Source organism: Durio zibethinus, chromosome 20, assembly GCF_047325235.1.
Source record: "Durio zibethinus cultivar Kanyao isolate XHJ-2024 chromosome 20, ASM4732523v1, whole genome shotgun sequence".
Taxonomy (NCBI): domain Eukaryota; kingdom Viridiplantae; phylum Streptophyta; class Magnoliopsida; order Malvales; family Malvaceae; genus Durio; species Durio zibethinus.
In genome coordinates this window covers 1,045,235-1,065,489 of record NC_143181.1, presented here as the reverse complement: position 1 = coordinate 1,065,489, position 20,255 = coordinate 1,045,235, and the positions used below count along the sequence as shown (strand labels likewise).

Below are 20,255 nucleotides of genomic sequence, written 5' to 3'. Positions count from 1 at the left end.
TGATATTAAATGTTGCATTCATTAAAAGATGTACTATGAATGGAAGATGGTTATGTTGTCCTGACCCTTAAAACAAATTGTTTTTAATGAAAATCCTAAATTAAAGACAAAAATGGCAGGAGGAATTGGCTGAGCTTTGAGATATTAAAATTTGTCAAGATACGTGGATCCCAGGAATAGTCCTGGACTGTATTTATGGTAAATGAAGATGAGATGCTGCCACGGATCATCAATAGAGATGATGGATCATGGAAGCTGGATGCAATCAAAGATTATATACCTGATGCGGCTGCCAAAGCGATTACGGCTATTCCTATCTGTCAAATGGAAGGAAGGATAGAGTGGTATGGCCTAGCACAGAAAATGGTGAATACACAGTAAAGGCTGGCTATCATGTAATAAAAGATTTAGAGGAGGCATAAAAAAAACAGAGGCTCTTCATCATCACATTATAAAGAATGATGGAAATGGAGATAATTTTTGAAGTCGCCTGTTGCAGCAAAAGTCAGGAATTTCCTTGGGAGGGCATGTAGCAATTCTGTTGCAACAGGCTTGAATTTGTGGAAAAGAAAGATAAAGGCAAAGCCCTATTTGCCCTCTATGTAGGAAAAATGAAGAATCTATTGAGCATGCCCGGCTATTATCTGGTTGGTCAGTGGATGTATGGTTTGGATTGAGGGTGAATTACAAGGTGAAAAGAGAACAACTTACATCTTTTGATGAGTGGTTTGGGAGGGTTTGTTGTATGGAAAATCTATCAAAAATTGAGCAGGAAAAGTTGGATGTCCTAGTAGCATATGCTTGTTGGATTATATGGAAGGAGGGATGTGCTGCTATTACACAAAAAAGGAGCCAAATCCAATCCAGACAATCCAAAAGATCGATGGAGCTGTTGTAGAAAAATAAGGTGTATTGGAGCTTGATGATGATATAAGAGGTGGGGTTGCAGAAAAGAAAACAGCAGTTTGGAAAAAACCAGATGAAGGGTGGGTAAAGATAAACTGTGATGGGGCTTTCTGCCAACAATCAAAGGAAGCAGGCATTGCTGTGGTAACATGGGATGAGGATGGAAAATTAGTTGGTTGGATGGAGATTTGTCTTGGTGAAGACAAGTATTGAGGCAGAGGCTTTCGCAATGGAGGGGGTGATTTTGGCTGAGGAGATGAATTTCAAGAAGATTATTATAGAAATTGGTTCGAAATTATTGTACCAGGATTATGGCAGGGGAAACGTACTGGATTTTGGCGAGTTCTTCCAATCATAAGAGATAAAAATTCCAGAATGGAATTTAATTGGTGTCACAGAACAACCAAAAAAGCTGCAGACTGTGTAGGATGCCATTGCCTGTCAAAGAGCGGAATGTGCATTTCTGATTGGGCTTTTATGAACCCATCCTCCTTGGTTTTCATTCTTGATATGGATGGGCTTCCTGCTCCACTTTAAGGTTATCAATATCATAGTTTATAACTTTGTTCGAGATATCTGTGAGGTATCATTTCTCTCATAACTCCTAGAGTGTTGTATGCTGCCTGACAGCAGTTTCTCTTGCAGCTGTTTTGTTGTTGTTGTACTCTCTCTTATTGATTACAATAATAGAAAGTTTTTGGTATGTCGTCCAAAGGAAAAAAAAAGCAATGTTTTATATAAAAAATAAATAAGTAAATAATATTATGAAAGAAAATTAGCTCTGAACCATATCCAAAATCCAAATGATCAAATTTTAAAATAAATGAATATCATATCAATTAATTTGAAGTCCTGAATTTTTATAAATTCCAAGTTAAGCAAATAAAAATTTTGGAATTCAAGCTGAAGCCATTTAAGTTTTTACTGGAGCAAATAAAAATTTTTAAAAATCCCGCAAATAATTGAACAAAAAATTCTTATGAAAAATTTTGCCACTTTCTAGCCACAGGCAACAACAGCGAAATAGTATTAAAAAAAAAAAAAAAAGAAATTTCACCTCGAGAAAAAAACCATCTTCTATGTCAGGCTATAGTACCTTAAAATCAAAACACTCCCCAACCATCAATTTTTTTTTCCTCAAACTGAATAACCTGCTTGGCATCACGTTTCAGGCTGCCAGGAACAATCCTATAGATACCCAATAATTTACAAGTTAATGGATTCAAATTTCTCACCCATTAGACCGCCTTTTTGTTTCTGGAACTCAATGTAACGCAACGTGCTGGCAAGGAAAGCATCTGAAGCAGTATCTGGTGTTGCTGAATCACTCTGCATCTCGGTATTGATTAATTCTATCAGGCCTTGGATTGCAGCACCAGTGACTTGCTGACTTCCTTTTTCAAAGAAGTAGACGTACCTAAGGCAAAGTGACCAAAATACATGTTTATGATTTCAAGATTAAGCTGTGAAGTATTAGAAGGTTCAATTTGGTACAGCTCTAGCCTCTAAGCACTGACTTGTTCAATATCTCAACAAAGAGTGTGACTGGCCCACTGCTACCTCGTGCAACATTAGCCATTTGCTGGGCAGCATTCGCAATCCTCAATGCACGCTTTAGGCACAGAAAGACCCTGTAACCTCCCGCATAATTTTTAAGTTCTAACTATTAAAAGTTATTAATATGTTTACATTGAAATCTAACAAATAAATCTGAAAGGGGAGGGATTAAAGAAGCAATCCATAGCAGTGTTCTGACTTTTAGACATGATGAATGCATAAAAATTTTCAAGCTAAAACTGGTTTTAAGTATGAGGTCACACCTTTCCCCATCCTTAATGCCGTCCTGACCATCAACCCAGAAAAGATGCGAACATGCATAAACAGCTCTGCACTGATCAGCCTTCTTTAGCAGCCGAGCTGAATACTGACCAAGTAACACAAATTTAAGTTTTGTATAAACAGATCAATATAGCAAAATAGGCTGAGAAGAGGCAAGCATTATTACTCCTGTGGCCTTGTGGGTCAAAGTATCTCGGTTCTCAACACCAAATACATTCATCCTCTGGAGAGTCCCAATTATCAGATGAATTGTGGTCACTTGAGCTTTGGAGTCCTTAGAGCAGCAAACATTTATGAAAGTACACAAATTAGAAGGCATGAATGTGACTGACTTAATGGCTTTTTGATTGAAACATTAACTGATGAGTGGACAATTACCGCAATTTCTTCTTCATATAATACAAAGGCTTGAGTGAAAAATTCATAAGCAACATGCTCAACATCACAGTCATTAGCTGCCTGATAACCACCAAAAAAGGAATAACTAGAGGTTAGAAGGTTCAACGTGGAATTTGAGTCTCTCTTTGTTAAAAAGAATACAAATCAAAGACAAAATACGCAATAATATTCATGACACATGAATTGTCATTATCATAATGGTGGAATGCCATTAAAATGAAGTCATCATGATGGAAGATTAACGATGATAGCACCCTCTTACCATCTAAAGCAGAAATACTAATCCATAATGTATAGAACCAAAATAAAAACTTTGCGAAATATCAGTCAACCCCAAGGTACTTTTAAAATGCAATAAAAATTGTTATGCTCCAAAGAAATTTTGGGGATCTATTAAGTTATTTAATGAATGACTTTATGCAGTGGTTAGTATAATCAAGACTCAAGATTACCTCCGCACATTGCAGGTACAACCTTAATGCAAGTTCAGGTGATGGAACAGTTGAAAGAGCCTCAATGACCTGAAAGAAAAGCTTAGTGTGACCTTTTGCACAATGATGATAACTATAATAAGCAAGGACAAACACAATGCATAAGAAACAGCGATAAAACCATAAAATAACAGCACCTGAGTCAAGAGCTGATAAATTTTCTTTGGTGTTGCTGGCACTTCTTCTCCCACTATATCTCCCTCCTGACCTTGCAATTGCCTAACCAACTGCACACAAGCACTACAATGATACATTTACTAGCAATATTATCTGTATTTATCCATACTACTTCTTTTTTTTTTTGCAATTTGTCTCAATAAATTCTGAATTTCACCTTTTTTGGGGGGTAAAGGGGGTATTTTGGGGGGGGGGGGTGGTGAGGGGGAAGGATCTAGGAGAGGATAATAATGATTATGCCTCAAAACCCAACTGCCTGCATGCATAAATCTTGTAGAGGTGGAGTGATAAGAATTTTAATACTTCGACATTGTAGATGGAAATATGATGAGACAACAGTACACAACAATCTGGAAAAGGAAGAAACATACCCTAAGTGCAGAAAAAACAAGTGAAGGAACTGTAAAGGGGAGGCGTTTTGGTCCCCCGGCCATTGTATGCTTCTTCACAGTACATATAATCTGAAGGGAAGTAAATTATGATAAAACATTCAGAGGAAAAAAAATTCAGATCAGTCATAAACAACATAACTAAATGAGAAACATTGAATTAAACAAAAAATTATCCTAAATGTGGTGAAGGAGTGACAATTTATGGGAAGTGAATAGGCATTAAACCTTAGTCACAAGCAGAGGATTGATATGTATTGGCATATCTTGTCCTGTTAATGGTCAAGGAAATTAGCATACAAAGAAACATCAGAAAATCTTACCTTCAACATTTCCTCTGGTTCATCGTTATAAAGCATGTGTATGAGCCCAGCAACAGAATTTTGTTCATCCTTGAAATCCTCCTCATCAAGCTATTGGCAGATACATAACACATTAAGAACACAAGAAAAAAGAACCATGTGTTGATAAGTTATGCACATCCACAAAAACATGATAGGGAAAATAAGCAATAAGGGTAAGAAATAATCTAATACGGATCAGAAAATGAAGTAGTGAAAAGTTACTCATATAATTCAAATCATTCAAATTTTATAGAATAACAGGAAAAATCTAGTTTCAATATGCACCTCATCCACATCAGCACCATCCATGTCCTTAATGAGACCTTTTATTAATTCGAACAACACCTCAACCTACAAAATGCAATGTTACTTTCTTCAACAAAAGAACTTGATACAATTAGAGGAATAGAGAAGACTGACAAGGCATACCTTGTCAGAAGTTGAAATACGAGTGTTATTTTTCATAATGCTTTGAATGATAACCATTGCCATGACCTTTTTTGTTCCATTATCAAGGTGGTCCATTACAAGTGGATAATTAGAAAGTGTCAGAGCTGTAACTATATCATTGTATTTCTCCAATGGAGCACTCAAAAGTGCAACCACTTGTTTTATCGCCCGGCTATCTTCAAGCTTTGGTATGTTAGAGAGCTTCTTAACACAGGCTCCCTGTTATATAAGATGAATAATAAAGAACAATTAATATTAATGTGATACATTCCCCAATGCCATAATAGCATGGCTAAAGTTACAGCACTAAATGTGATCTTTTAGATAGTCTCCAGATTCAACATACCAGTACTTGATCCACATAATCAAGCCGATCAGGATGAACACGAAGAGTAAAAGTAAGAAGAGAGACATACAAAGTTATAGCTCCAACAGCAGGCATGTCAACCTGCGCTTCTATGACCTGCCATGAATTATATCCAATCAGCTAGCAGAAAACATCTCATGATTCCAAATTAAACTCATAAAGAACGGAAAAATGTGTTTACTGGTAGAGAAAATGGAAAAAGGGGTAAGATAGGGATCATCATCGACAAAACTAGAGGTGGTAAAGTCAGGGGCCATCTCAAAGCATTCACATTCTTTAATCAAATCCTTCTTTTATATTTGCAACTTCAGGTTGAGATTAATAGCTGATTTACCTTCCCAATTGCATTACTCAATTTAGCAAAGGCTTCTACTTGTAGAATTTCAGGTAATACCTGACATAAAATAATTAGTCAACAACTTGCAAAAGCATGAAGAGTAAAAGTTGTTATGCTGATAACTTACATCTGCACTTGATTGAGCATAATTTGACAGTCTGTCCATTAGTTGAGACAAAACTGTCTTGATGTCAACTGTTGGCTGCGATAAAGAAGAAAATGTATTTGTTGAGCATGTAACCAAAACATAGAAAGGCCATAAAAAAAAAAAAATCCATTGTGGGAAAACACTTATTTACAGCTGGTTGTAATCTTGTAATCTGTATATTTATATTTGTATCTCTAGAATTAAGTATTTGTATCCCTAGAATTAAGGAAGATTTAGTTTCCTAGTTTAACCCCTAGTTAGTTGTATATAAACCTAAGATTCTTGTATAATTGAAGATAAGCAGTTTTTCAATATACGTTCAGTTTCCACATAGTATCAGAGCTTTAGGCTCTTCTTGGGAAGAAAATTTTTCAGCCTTCATTGCCGACTTTTTTAGGCCTTCATTGCCGAATCCTGTTTAGGCCTTCATTGCCGAACCCTTTCAAAGAAAGATATCACTATCACCCAATTTGAGGAAATGTTAACTGAAAAAATCACTGGAGTACTACAGATGTCTCAGAAACAAAGAGAGTTCAACAGGGAAGAGATTGAAAAACTGAGAAACTTATTGAAAATCCTTGAAAAGCCTACTATGGTATGTTCTTTGGGTAAAGTTTCTAGTTCAGGTAAAGCTTCCGGTTCTCATGGATTAAATGTCTCGGCTAAGCCTATTACGAGTTCTTGGGTCATTGACTCAGGAGCCACGGACCACATGACACATTCCCCACAAAAGTTTAGTATATATAACTTGTGTCCTAGTAATAAGAAAATTGTTGTTGCTGATGGTTCACTTACCACAGTGGCAGGATTAGGAGATGTTCAAGTTAATCCCTCGTTTGCTCTAAAAAATGTTCTTCATGTTCCTGGATTGTCTACTAATCTGATATCTATACAAAAACTTACCAGAAATATGAATTGCAAAGTAACTTTTTATCCCTCTTATTGTGAATTTCAGGACCAGAGTTCGGGGAAGATGATTGGACTTGCTAAGGAGAAGGATGGACTATACTATCTTGAGACATCAAATAACACAAGTAGTATCAAAAATAGTTTACCTTTGTCATTTCTTTCTGAAAAATCTTCTAATAAAGACAAAATCTGGCTTTATCATTTTCGTCTTGGACATCCTTCTTTTGGAACCTTGAGAAACATGTTTCCTTCTTTGTTCAAAGAATTAAATGGTGAAGATTTTCATTGTGATATTTGCGAATTTGCAAAACATAGACATGTGTCTTTTCCAATCAATAACAAAAGAAGTTCTACTCCCTTTTACTTGATTCATAGTGACATTTGAGGTCCCTCTACAATTACTAATATTTCTGGTGCGAGATGATTTGTTTCATTCATAGATGATTGTACTAGGGTCTCTTGGGTTTTTTTACTTCAATCCAAATCAGATGTGAATAGTGTGTTTTTAAGCTTCCAAAACATGATCCAAAATCAATTTGGAGTAAGAATCAAGAGATTTAGGTCTGATAATGCAAGAGACTACTTCAACCAGAGTCTATCCACCTATTTCCAAAAAGAGGGGATTATCCATGAGTCATCTTGTGTTAATACTCCACAGCAGAATGGAGTGACAGAGAGAAAAAACAGCCATTTATTAGCCACAACCCGAGCCTTTCTTTTTCAAGCAAATGTACCTAAATCTTATTGGGGGAAAGCTGTTCTCATTGCCACACACATTATAAATAGGTTACCTTCAAGAGTTTTGGGATTTAAAACTCCTATGGAACTACTCTCACAATTTTATCCCAACTTCAATACCACAAACAATCTCACACCTAGGATATTTGGTTGTACATAATTTGTTCATGTTCACAGTCATAACAGGGGAAAGTTGGATCCAAGAGCGATTAAGTGTATTTTTGTGGGGTATTCTTCAACTCAAAAAGGATATAAGTGCTATCATCCTCCTACCAAAAAATTTTGTGTCTGCAGATGTCACTTTTGAAGAAAATAAACCATTTTTTACTCAACCTTATCTTCAGGGGGAGACTTCATTCATGGAAGATAAAGATAAAGACTTCTTTTTGCTTGATTTGCCCCCTTCTTCAACATTTACACCCATTAATTCTTATGAGTCGAAACCTGTTTCTGCTGAGCGTAAGTCAAACATTGAATTTGAGTCTAAACCCATTCCAAATACGAAAGATGTGACAAAGGATAATATTGTTCTTGATTCTATGAAGGAATTACAGGTGTACTCAAGAAGGAAAGTTCCAGATCCTGAACCAGTGCTAGTCCAAGAACTTGATCCTAACTCTGAAAATGAGGTAACTACAGTTTTTGACTCTGTTTCTCAAAATGAGCATGAATCTCCTAAAACTATAACTAGTGATTATGATTTCCTATTGCCATTAGGAAAGGAACCAGAGAATGTCCCAAGCATCCACTATACCCAATATCTAATTTTGTGTCATTTGAAAAATTCTTACCATCCCACAAAAATTTTCTTGTGAGCCTAAACACTATTTTTGTTCCAACTACATTATCCGAGGCATTATCCAGTGAGAAATAGAGGCAAGCCATGAAAATAGAAATGGAGGCCTTAGAAAAAAATCAGACATGGAAACTGGTAGAGTTGCCTAAAGAAAAAAATTCAGTGGGGTGTAAATGAGTTTTCACTGTAAAATACAAGGCAGATGGTACTGTTGAAAGGTATAAAGCCAGGTTAGTGGCTAAGGGCTACATTCAGACCTATGGAGTGGATTACCAAGAAACCTTTGCTCCAGTTGCCAAGATGAATACAGTTAGGATTTTATTATCATTGCTGCAAATTACAATTGGCAGCTTCAACAATTTGATGTAAAGAATGCTTTTTTAGATGGTGATTTGGAAGAAGAAATAGATATGAAGGTTCCACCGGGATTTGGAGGTCATCTAGAAGCAAACAAAGTATGCAGGCTAAAAAAGGCTTTATATGGCCTTAAACAGTCTCCTAGAGCTTGGTTCGGGAGATTTGCCAAAGTGATGCTAGCAATGGGATATAAACAGAGTCAAGGAGATCACACATTGTTTATCAAGCACTCTGATTCAAGGAGAGTCACAGTTCTATTAGTGTATGTTGATGACATAATTGTAACTGGAGATGATGAAAAAGAGAGAGAATCTCTAAAACAGTGTTTGGCTAGAGAATTTGAGATAAAAGAGCTTGGGAGATTGAAGTACTTCCTAAGAATTGAAGTAGCTCACTCACGGCATGGTATTTTTATCTCACAACAGAAATATGTGATGGATCTTCTGAAGGAAACTGGGAAGCTTGCATGTAAACCTGCAAATACCCCTATAAATCCTAATCATAAAATTGGAGAAGCTAATGAAGATGCTGCTGTAAATAGAGAGATGTACCAAAAATTAGTTGGAAAACTCATTTATCTCTCACATACTAGACCTGATATAGCATATGCTGTGAGTTTGGTAAGTCAATTTATGCATAGTCCTAAAGAAGTGCACCTACAGGCTGTCTACCGTATATTGCACTATTTGAAGGCCAATCCTGGGAGAGGTATCTTATTCAAAAGAGATTCGAGGTTAGTTCTAGAAGCATATACAGATGCTGATTATGCAGGTTCAGTAACTGATAGAAGATCTACCTCAGGCTACTGCACTTTCTTAGGTGGTAATCTTGTGACTTGGAGGAGTAAAAAACAGAATGTGGTGGCAAGATCAAGTGCTGAAGCAGAGTTCAGAGCAATGGCTCAAGGAATTTGTGAACTACTATAGTTAAAGATTATCCTAGAAGACTTGAAGATCAAGTGGGATGGACCAATGAGACTCTACTGTGATAACAAGTCTGCAATAAGCATTGCACACAATCCTGTGCAACATGACAGAACAAAACACATTGAAGTAGACCGGCATTTCATAAAGGAGAAACTAGACAGTGGGTTGATTTGTACACCTTATGTATCAACCTAGGGTCAACTTGCAGATGTGTTGACTAAAGGTCTCAGCAGTGCAACATTTCAAGAAATTATTTCCAAGCTGGGAATGGAAAACACCTATTCACCAGCTTGAGGGGGAGTGTGGGAAAACACTTATTTACAGCTGGTTGTAATCTTGTAATCTGTATATTTATATTTGTATCTCTAGAATTAAGTATTTGTATCCCTAGAATTAAGGAAGATTTAGTTTCCTAGTTTAACCCCTAGTTAGTTGTATATAAACCTAAGATTCTTGTATAATTGAAGATAAGCAGTTTTTCAATATACATTCAGTTTCCACATCCATCATAAGCATTAAACCAAAAAAGTTGGTTCCAATGAACAAGATCCTCCTATAAATGAGGAGATCACACAGAAGACCCTGTCCTTCTAGGCTATTCCAGAGTGGATGCTCACTTTGTGGAACATAGAGTAGGTTTAGGAATGTGGGGCTTGTTAAGAAAATAAGGAACCGGAAACTCCGATGAAAACCATCAGATTAACTAGCACATAAAAAACAAGTCTGTCAGAGACAGCGTAATTCTGTTCAACGATCACTGGAAAATAGTAGCCAGTAAGTATTTACATACTGACTTCACCATTTTGTCAATATTGAGAAACAGCAAGCATGATAGCTAAATTCTTGAGGTGGACAAACTCATAGCAAATATGCCATAGTAGGGCAACTAGAATAAAGCCTAAAGCTAACAATTATATTAAGAGATATTAGTGTCAGCTGGCTCAGGGAGGGAGGGGAAGACACAAGATATGCTAATAAGAATGATTTCCATTACCCACCTGGAGCTGGGGGCAAGCACCCAATAATGTCTCAAGAGTCTGCAAGTGATACTCATCAGGGAACACCTGAATTATGCAATCCATCAAATAATATTGAGCAAGATCATCTTTGCAATTGACAATCTGTAAAAGAACCAAACACCACTTATGCTAGGGACCTCTGAATTAATATATTAAAGAAAAAGAGCAGTGGAGAAAGAAGTAAACTTACCTGCTCTAAGACTCTGGGGAGAACTGTTTCTTTGTATATCTCCAGGTCCACCCCTTCTATCTGACTGAGAACATGGAGATTTTTCCCTACCTAATAAGAAAGTTTAAGACAGAAGCATAAATTTCCCTCAAATTGTACACCAAACACACTGCTTCACAGTTCAGCCAATAAAAAATTTTAGATTAATGATATTACAAGATCACGAAGCTCGCTCCTTTCTTTTTCCTGCTTCTCTCTAACTCTACCAGGTCCCTGCAGACCAGAAATCCCAATTGAAGGCTTCAACTCAGGATGACCAAAGAGTATGAATGATTCACAAGCACAATGACACCTGCATGGCCAAAATTTATGCTCTTATGATTTGTTTTCACTTCTATGGCATGCAAGTACTATGATGCAATGCATATCTGAAAACAATAGAGATAACAGATATTCATCTAACCTGATGCTGCATTCGCACCCAAAGTTTATTCATCTCGGTGAAATTCTGCAGCACAAATTCCACAGCATCCTTCAAAGTGTCAGCATCTCTGCAGGAAGACAGAATCATGAACAAAAAAGTTGTTAATTACAAATCTTTTCCAAATTCTTTGCATATCCTAATTTAGATATGCAAAATGAAAATGAAAATTCTTTTCTAAACAGCAGCTACTATAGAGATTCAACCGATATTCCTCGGCCTAAAGGACAATTGATGAAAATAGAACAGAATGATAAGAGTTAACAGAGCTTGTACAGAGGAACAATGCAAAAGCTACTGCTAACTAGTTTATTTCTTCAAAATTTTGATGATAGAGAAACAGAAATGTAATCTGAAAAAGTAACCAAAATATGAAAATACTGCTGAAAGGAAAAAATTATAAACTAGGACTATGACTCCTTTGCTATCATGAACTATCCACTCATCTTGGGAAGCAGTTCAACAACATCAGAATATCACTACCCATCAATATAGACATAGAAATTTGAATCCGTCAGCTTTTGAAACCAAAAACTCTATTTTCAAGAGGAAAAAAAAAAAAGAAAAATAATCAAGAGATCTCACCCTTCATACTCAGAACCAATATCTGGCAATTTGTCTCGACTGATTTGAGCAAGGTAACTCCTTAAAAAAAGTCCATGTATGGGATGTTGAACTCCACGACACATTTCCACAAGGTCTTTAAGAACTTCCTTAGCAGGAGCCTCCTTAGATTTGATATAGACAGATCCTACCGTACATAGGAGATACCTGGTAGATTACCTAATATAATTTCATACACAATGACAAAAGAGGTCTAATATTTGATAACACTCACATACACATACATGATATGAGTATCAGGAGCTTATTTAGTTCTTAGCGACAGACAGTACAATTGTGAAAAACTGTAGCTACAAAGAATAAGAATGCATGCCCCTTTAATTGTTCCGAATTTAGAAACAATACAAAAAAAGAAACAATAATACAGAATTCCGCCATTAAATTTGTTGAAGAAAATGATTTAAATCACTTACAATCTAGGCAAAATATTTCCAGCATGTTGAACAAGCTCGTACAGATCAACCACAGAGACGCCGTGCTTGCTTTCGTCTTTGAAGAACATCTCCAATTTCCTCAACTCATCAAAAGCTCGCATATCTAATTTCAAATCATAGATACATAAAAATTCAATCAAAATCTGAAAATTCAAACACACTCGACTCGATCAATTAAAAAGAACAGGAACAAAACGAATTACAGAGTTCGTAGTATTTGTGAGGAGAGAGTTTGGACGTCCGGAGCTCTGATAGCATCTGAGCTGAATACTTGAGAACTTCTTTAAGATTACTGGAGTCCTGAAATACGAGAGATCCAAATGAGATCAAATCAAAAAGGATTGGAGATCTCGATCCGCTCAAATTCAAGTTAAGAGAGGGAAATTACCAAAGCTCGATGCATGTAAAATGCGTTGTGTTGAATACCGGCGATCCCTTCCGCCAGCCACTTCTCTTCGTCCTCTGCTCCGTTTAACATTCCTATCGCTTTCTTCTCTAGTAGATGTGGAGCTGTTCCAGAGCTTGAATGACCTTAGGTCTTCTCACTGGAAAAAAACACCGGTTGATTTTTTTTTTTTTTTTGACCAAACAAAACTACTTTTCTTCGCTCCAAACGACTCCCTTAAGTCTAACGAGAGAGAACAAAGAAAGATGACCAGCGGACGGACAGGGCATATTCGAGTATACAATTGGACCATCGTCCAACCCAAAATTACCTCTAAAAGCAAGTCCTAGTCCATGACCAATATAGGTTAACCCAAGTTTGAAAATTATTTAAAAAAAACAAAAAGAAAGAAAAGAAAAACAACATTATCGTGTGAGCCCTGAACCATTAATGATGGGATTTACAGAAACACTGCTTTAGCTCACTAATTAGTAATTACTTCCACAGGTTGCTACTGCAAAAATCTTCTTTTTTTTTAAATAAATTTGGGGAAAGAGTAATTTGAGTGAAAGATCATGAGGAAAAACTGATATCAAATTTTATAAATGAAACTGGTAAAATTTTTTAATATAAATTTTTTAAAAAAATTTTATTTACTTATTTATAACAAAAAAATTTTACAAAATTTACTTATAATTTTATGTAAATTTTATCAAAAAATCATATATTAGTTATTGAATGAAATTCTTTTGGTGCATGATAGTGCAAAATTTAACTCGAAAAAATTTTAGATTAAGGAATGGATAGGACTTAAAGGGTTAAATTGAGGAATCAAACTACTCATAACCAAGAACTACAGGAGGTAATTTCTCAACATCTAATCTCTGTCTTCCAAAGGTAAAATTAATTCACAACAAAGCAGAAACCTTTTAGAGTCGACGAACTAACATTCACCAACTTCTTACTTTTATTAGCCAATATACATCTCTGGGTAGGGTGATTATAGGCTGCTAAGTCATGAAGCAATATCTAATTCAGGTCAAAGTGGAGGGCTTGTTGACTTGCCGATAAAAAATGAATTCCACGTTGGATTTCATTCGCAATCTGATTATTAGGTAATGTTGGCAGCAACCACTGATTAAAACAAAGAACATCAACGGTCAAGGATTCAAATTAAGACATATGCGTGTCGTCTCATCTTTGTTTCACATTCTTTCCTTGATCAGCTCATTTACCCACGTTGCCGAATTCTCTTGACTTTTTTAATTATTTTTATGAATGGATTGTTATTCATGTTTCACCTAATCACTTGTTCACTGTTATTCTTTGTCTTCTTGATGAAACAAGGAAATATATGAGAATTTTCTTTGGGGTTATATAAATTTTATTATTGCTCAACTCTTTGAATTGGAAAATCTCTAGCGGTTTGTCTTTTCATGAAAGAGGAAAAGTCTAAGTCAATAAATAAGAACATAGAAGCTTTTCTCGTTTAGAGAGAATTGAACAGTGGTCCGGTTAAAGTGACAACAATGATTAAGAAGGAAATTACAGCAATCAAGCAGGTTGTTCATCATGGTGAGCTTGTAAAATTAGCAAAATCAAGAAAAGATTTAGTCGCAATCCATGTGTTTTCAGACTCAGGTATTGCTAACTTTTTGCCTTTTTAAAACACTTCTTTAATTTGTCCAATAAACTGCTATTCTTTTTTTCTGATTGATAATGTCTTTTTAGACCTTCCTTTGCTAAGAGCCTGGATGACAAAGGATTGCAGGAGAAATCGCAGGGACTTGGCTATAGTCAAAAAGGTATGCCACTACCATCAGTTTCTCATTCTAACATAGTTTTTAAAGAAACAAATTCATTAAATGTTCTAACAATTGAATTTCAGAGTAATCTTAGCAGTCCAATTTCACAAACAAGGTCAACCCGAAAGGTTCTAAAGAAAATAGCCAAGCGTTTGGCAGCCATGGCTGTATTTATGGGAAGAGACACGGAGGAGGCTCTCGGGTAAGTTGACTTATTTTTTATGATAAGCATAAGGAATCATTGAGTTCTTTCCTGTGATAAAGCACAGAAATATTTTGCAGGAGGTGGATGTCATACGCCAGCTACAGTTTAAATAAACTGCCACCAATTAGGGCTTTTCTGGCTGTCCACAAGGGAAATATCATCATGGAAATATTTCCCGTTCACCATTTAGAAGGTTTGAGCGAAAGTCATATGTTAAAATCACTTGAATTGTTAGAGTAGGTTTATGATTCTATCATTTTTGTAGGTTCAAATTTGAGACTTGAGTCGTATCTCAATATAAATAGTGCTAGATTGAGACATGCAGATCAGGAACCAGAGTCCGAAGAAGCAGAATCTCCTGCATGTGGGGCTACCTTAGATATAGCAAGGTATTATATCCGAGGCCTGAAAGATAGAAATTCTAGTCCTAATCATAACCACAAGGCTATTCTCTTGAATTCTATATCTCTAATTCGAAGAGAACTGCCAGAACCAAATCTTGGCTGGCCTTTGCTTCCAAGAAAATCTTCTACAAATAAAGAGTTTGAGAAACCTGATGCTAGAGATATATCCGTTGTGGAATGGGTAATGAGCCTGCCTAATCGAGTTACCACAGTTGTCAACCAGGTTGATTTGCATTCAAATCAAACCAGCGTCTATTCGGAAACAAATATTAATGACTCTACTTTTAACGGTTGCAAGACTGAAGAAGCAATTCACAGCCCCGAAGCGCGACCAGTAATTAACGACGATAGAAATTCAAGAGATGAAAATTATGAGCTTGAATATAATGCGGAAGTTTCAGTTTCTTCGAACACGAAAGATTTGGAATCAAATTCAAAGCCAGGTTGGCCTCTTCTCCGCATTACAGTTTCCACTACTTCAGATTCTTCTTCAGAATATGAAGCTATAAAAATGCCAATTGGTGATGGATTAATGAACGCACCTATTCAATCAACAGTCGAACTTCCACCTTCCAAAATTGCATCAGTATCCATTGAAGTGGAAAACCCTTTCCAAATAGAAGATTATCTACCAGCAATAAGAAAGATGCCCACCAACTTGGGACTTCGTTGCAAGCAGTTCAGTCTCAGGGAGCTTAAGCAAGCAACTTTAGGATTCTCTCCAGGTTATCTTTCAAGTCAAGCTTCTATAAGAATTCCATATGTTTTTAAAGGCTTAGAGTGACAAAGCTTTTGATCTTATTTTGAGCCTTTTCTCTGATACATTTGATTCTCATACAGAAAACTTGATTGGAGAGGGAGGATGCAGCAATGTATACAAAGGGTATCTTCCAGGTGGCAAGCCAGTGGCCGTTAAAATTCTAAAATCATACAAAGAAGCTTGGAGTGACTTCTCCTTGGAAGTAGATATTATTTCTTCACTGAAACACAAGCATATCACGCCATTAATTGGAGTTTGTGTTGAAGAAGACCATCTCATCTCAGTCTATGACTTCTTTCCCAGAGGGAGCTTAGAGGAAATTCTCCATGGTAATCTCCGATATCTTGCAAGGTTTGCTTGTGTTACATAAGATAAAGATACAGAGGAATAGCTAGTTTCACAGGATTTTATTTCCAAAACAGGTCAAAGCAAGAAATCTATATTGCCATGGGGTGTCAGGTTAGAAGTGGCCACGGCAATTGCCGAGGCTCTAAATTACCTGCATAATGAATGTTCTCCACCCGTTATCCACAGAGATGTAAAATCGTCCAACGTTCTTCTCTCTGATGATTTTCAGCCACAGGTGCCCCCTTTTTTCCTCTTTTGGTCTTTTGGTAATAGTAGTAGTGAAATTCAACGTATTGATTTCTATGAAACAATTTCAAGTTATTTCGGGATCCTAGCACAAAATTAAGAAAACATAAATTGAATAAAGTAGTGATAGTTGCTGGAATGAATTTGTGAATTTACACATGCTCGAGTTTTTACTGCTAGCACAGTTGCTACTTGCTATAACTTATTAACCTTAAATATGATCTACAAAGAGCTGTTCAATTATGGCTTCAAAACAATTGAAGTATCAATGCTTTGCCCACTTTACTCTCGCAGTTATCTGATTTTGGGCTTGCCATCTGGGGACCAATGGATTCAACTTACACGATTGAGAGCAATGTTGTAGGAACTTTTGGGTATGTAGCTCCTGAGTATTTCATGGAAGGAAGGGTTAGTGATAAGATTGATGTATACTCCTTCGGCGTTGTGCTTCTAGAATTGCTATCAGGAAGGAGGCCAATTAGTTCAAAGGCACTAGAAGGACAAGAGAGCTTGACCCAGTGGGTAAGAATTTCTGCTTTTACACACATTCACTAGTTAAACAACCATTCCTGCTTTCACAGACATAAGAGAAACTTCAGAGAGATGTGTCCATTCCTGGTTAAATAACCAAAATTATGATCTGGGTTCTGACACAGGCTAGGGGATTATTAGAAAGAAGGAATATCCAAGAATTACTGGATCCAGCGTTAGATGGAGACCTTGAAGTTGCTCAAATGAATAGAATGGTTCTCGCTGCTTCCCTCTGCCTCAACCAATTGGATAGACACCGTCCAAAAGTGAGCCAGGTAGACATTCTCGCCGTCTGTATCTAAGCCTTCTAAACCTTGGACAATCGGAATTCAGTCAGTTGCTTTTCAAGCTGATAAGAAGTTGTTCATAGGAGTTTGATTCCATGAATCAAAGAAACTCAGTGGGCTTATTATGATGGTTGACACTCCCCTATGGCCTGCTTCATTAGTAAATTCCTCCAAACAAAAGCTTGGCATATTTTCAGTCATGTCATATTACCATTCTAAGTAGGGGGAAATCTCCAAGTAGATACTGTACTTTGTTTGATTCAGTTTGCTTTGATTATTGTTTGAGACAAGCTTAAAAAAGAGTAACTGATCCTTATTCTCTTCCTTCCAGATACTAGAAATATTGCGAGGAGAGAAGGAACCAACAGAGTGGTATAATTTCCATGGTGCTGATTTGAATGTGCCAAACAACCAGGAGGATGATGATGACATTCACAAACTATTTACTTATCTTTCAGTTCCGTTTACAGATGACGATTCAACATCAGCATGCAGCAATTATACCACATCAAGATGTAGAGCTGGAAAAGGGCGTCCTTTAATGCTGAAAGACTACCTTAAGAAAAAGCAGTATTGACCAAAATCAATTCTGTAGTTCCACAGCTTTTTGGTTGCTTATTCATTGAGCTGAAGCTTCTTAAGCAAGCCTGAAAATGTACACGATTTGATTTCTTGATGTAAATAGCAATTATGATTATTGGAGTTGTGTACCATACAATTTGAAAATGAAAATGGAACATTTTTACTATTCAAATGTCAAAAGAAATGCAGATTAATTCTTCTCTTAGTTTCATTTTTGGAAGAGAGACTTTTGGAGCTGTATTGGATAATTTTACAGTTCTCATAAACAGCTCATACTGAAAACCAAGATTTTCTACTGTGGTTCACATTAGTAGCTGTTGTTTTTGCTCTTTGAACGAATTGTGATTTGACATTGGAGTTGCTCGCAGGTATTGCCATTTCTGTTTGGCCTTTACTTGCTACTTTACTTCGATTTGTCACCTACGTTCTGTAACATTCTCTGCTGTAGTTTTATGCTTTGGAGTTCCTTCTCACAGCGGTCAAATTTGGAATGATTAAAAATTTTATTTCAATTTTGATATGATTTTATATTTATAAAATTTAAATTTAATTTAATTTGATTGTTTTAATTTTTATTCATTATATTTAATTCGAAATTAATAAAATATTATTTTTAATATAAATATAAAATTAAATATATAAAATTAAATAATTAATTAAAAATAATTATATATTAAATTGAGTTTATATAAAATTTAATTTTATTTTGATCTAATTTTGATTTTTGATTTTATTATTTTATTTAATTTAAAATAAAATTGATTTTAAAATATCAAATCAAATCAAAATCTTTGAGCTGGCGTCGCTATTCTCAATTCTTAAATTCTCTCTTCTGACATACTTGCGTGGGTAGTTTTGTTGCCATTCTCCCATAACCAGGGTGAATTCCTGATTTGAGTGGCATTTTGAACACAAGTTACAGTATATTGGCTATTAATTAAATCATTTGAATTCTCTCTTCAAGCATTTTCCCTAGTTTATTGGCTTTTTGATGACGAAGCATCAATTAATTGCGAGTATGTAACCGTCGTTGCTTCTTCAAAAGCTTTGGATCTATACTTACTACATGGTTACAATTTGCCTAGTCACATTTTGACTGGTGGTGAAGCCATCAACCGAAAACAATACTTATTATGGTTTCAGCATAAGCAATTTTCGTCACTATCTTTGCAGTGAGTTAAAGCAATCGAAAGCAGATATATAAGCGAGGATAAATGGTAACAATACCCGCTTCAACATTTAAGACTATTTCAGTAGCCGTTGAACTAGCTTCCTCATGAGCCTGGAAGAGCCGCATTTGATCAGAGCGCATCTTAATTGCCATTTGCGTCGAAAACTACTCCGGTAATACCATGCCAATAAGCCCCCTGCACTTGTTGGACCCGTACCACTGTCTGCGTTTTTCTATGTAAAGCTAACCATCCTTCCCCTGCGGCCCCCTTTAAAGCACTCAGCTACAAGTTACCAGCCACTGGGGCTAGGTGAAAAAAGTAGAGCGCATAAAGGAGTAAAACATGTTTCTCTCTCGGTTAAAACGTTGTCTCTGATTGTCAGTAAATTATGACTACTCCATATCAAAGGTTTTTTTATACTTTTTAAGTAGATCTTTCTTTTGGTTGTTCGTTCAATGACCACAATCACATCAAAAAAGTCCTTTGAAGAATGGTTTTCACGGCAGGCGATGTGGGGTTTCTGTGAACAACTGAATACGGCAGGAGGCCCGCAAATGTTATTAGCCAGAAAATGGTGGCACATGGCACATATTTGTTGGAAGTAGACGGTGCCAATCCAGGCGTTATCATTAAAAAAATATCTAAGCAACTAACCCTTCCTGGATCCTGATGACCCGAGCGGACTGCAACTGGTTTCACCACAGATGAGGTGACGTCTCTGGCCCGTAATCACACTGGCCCAGACCACCAACCTCCGCCAGACTGGCCCATTAATCCCATGGCTCCAAGAAGGCCACATTCAGCAAGGTTGAAAAATGCATATCAAAACTCTTAATAGCCCAAAAGAATTGTGCAATTTGCAGAGCTCTTGCATGGAAATTCGTTTCGGACCTACCAAATAAATATAACAAAGATTGATAATTTAGTAGTAGTAGTAGTAGTACACTTTTTACTAGTAAGATTTTTATTTACTACATTTGACAATCTGAAAACAGCTGCTGAGAAGTAGTAAAAATGCTATTATTCAGCCTTTTCCAATGACCAAACTGACAATTTCTCCAATCTCTGATTCCTCCCCTCTATAACGTCTGACTCTTTCACGTCCCAATTGAGTGAATTTCTCTTCCAAAACAATCTCTCTCCCTCTCTAGTGAAATCTCTGACCCGATAGTTCTGTGACTTGCTGTCACAAAATCTGCATGTGTTCGTCGTCGTTTAGCGCCACCTTTA

General features: G+C 36.4%; 2 protein-coding genes across 9 annotated transcripts; one reads left to right on the top strand and one right to left on the bottom strand.

The window, feature by feature from the left end:
- Positions 1–1,868: 1,868 nt before the first annotated feature.
- LOC111315287 (vacuolar protein sorting-associated protein 35B-like) lies at positions 1,869–12,896 on the bottom strand. Of its 6 annotated transcripts, none has more exons than XM_089749086.1 (22): positions 12,689–12,896; positions 12,504–12,600; positions 12,280–12,403; positions 11,828–12,013; positions 11,225–11,312; positions 10,978–11,113; positions 10,783–10,872; positions 10,572–10,694; positions 5,827–5,901; positions 5,697–5,756; positions 5,342–5,458; positions 4,975–5,214; positions 4,831–4,896; positions 4,525–4,614; positions 4,184–4,273; positions 3,773–3,862; positions 3,597–3,665; positions 3,124–3,204; positions 2,912–3,019; positions 2,727–2,830; positions 2,424–2,537; positions 1,869–2,323 (listed from the first exon to the last, which is right to left on the bottom strand). In XM_089749086.1, the coding sequence occupies exons 8-22, from the start codon at positions 10,653–10,655 to the stop codon at positions 2,113–2,115; spliced, it is 1,599 nt and encodes a 532-aa protein (XP_089605212.1). In that variant the 5' UTR covers positions 10,656–10,694; positions 10,783–10,872; positions 10,978–11,113; positions 11,225–11,312; positions 11,828–12,013; positions 12,280–12,403; positions 12,504–12,600; positions 12,689–12,896; the 3' UTR covers positions 1,869–2,112. The 6 variants fall into 6 exon arrangements, with proteins under 6 accessions (XP_089605212.1, XP_022772632.2, XP_022772633.2 ...); XM_022916897.2 differs by having other exon boundaries at positions 10,978–11,034; XM_022916898.2 differs by having other exon boundaries at positions 10,572–10,637; positions 10,978–11,034.
- Positions 12,897–13,958: 1,062 nt separating this feature from the next.
- LOC111315288 (protein kinase STUNTED-like) lies at positions 13,959–18,064 on the top strand. Of its 3 annotated transcripts, XM_022916901.2 has the most exons (11): positions 13,959–14,326; positions 14,417–14,490; positions 14,574–14,692; positions 14,773–14,888; positions 14,961–15,542; positions 15,657–15,824; positions 15,940–16,188; positions 16,282–16,442; positions 16,748–16,975; positions 17,110–17,259; positions 17,603–18,064. In XM_022916901.2, exons 1-11 carry the CDS (start codon positions 14,215–14,217, stop codon positions 17,846–17,848), a joined length of 2,205 nt encoding a protein of 734 aa, XP_022772636.1. In that variant the 5' UTR covers positions 13,959–14,214; the 3' UTR covers positions 17,849–18,064. The 3 variants fall into 3 exon arrangements, with proteins under 3 accessions (XP_022772636.1, XP_022772635.1, XP_022772638.1); XM_022916900.2 differs by having other exon boundaries at positions 14,961–15,824; XM_022916903.2 differs by lacking the exons at positions 16,748–16,975; positions 17,110–17,259 and having other exon boundaries at positions 14,961–15,824.
- Positions 18,065–20,255: the final 2,191 nt, after the last annotated feature.

Bases quoted from the DNA above. Each gene is read 5' to 3' on its own strand.
- LOC111315287 (XM_022916897.2), bottom strand. From the start codon at position 12,778: ATGTTAAACGGAGCAGAGGACGAAGAGAAGTGGCTGGCGGAAGGGATC. The intron at 12,404-12,503 runs GTAATTCGTTTT...ATTTGAAATTAG, and splicing joins TCACAAATACTACGAACTCT to ATATGCGAGCTTTTGATGAG. The intron at 11,035-11,224 runs GTTAGATGAATA...TCTGGTCTGCAG, and splicing joins GGGTGCGAATGCAGCATCAG to GGACCTGGTAGAGTTAGAGA.
- LOC111315288 (XM_022916900.2), top strand. From the start codon at position 14,215: ATGATTAAGAAGGAAATTACAGCAATCAAGCAGGTTGTTCATCATGGT. The intron at 14,889-14,960 runs GTTTGAGCGAAA...TCATTTTTGTAG, and splicing joins TCCCGTTCACCATTTAGAAG to GTTCAAATTTGAGACTTGAG. The intron at 15,825-15,939 runs GTTATCTTTCAA...ATTCTCATACAG, and splicing joins AACTTTAGGATTCTCTCCAG to AAAACTTGATTGGAGAGGGA.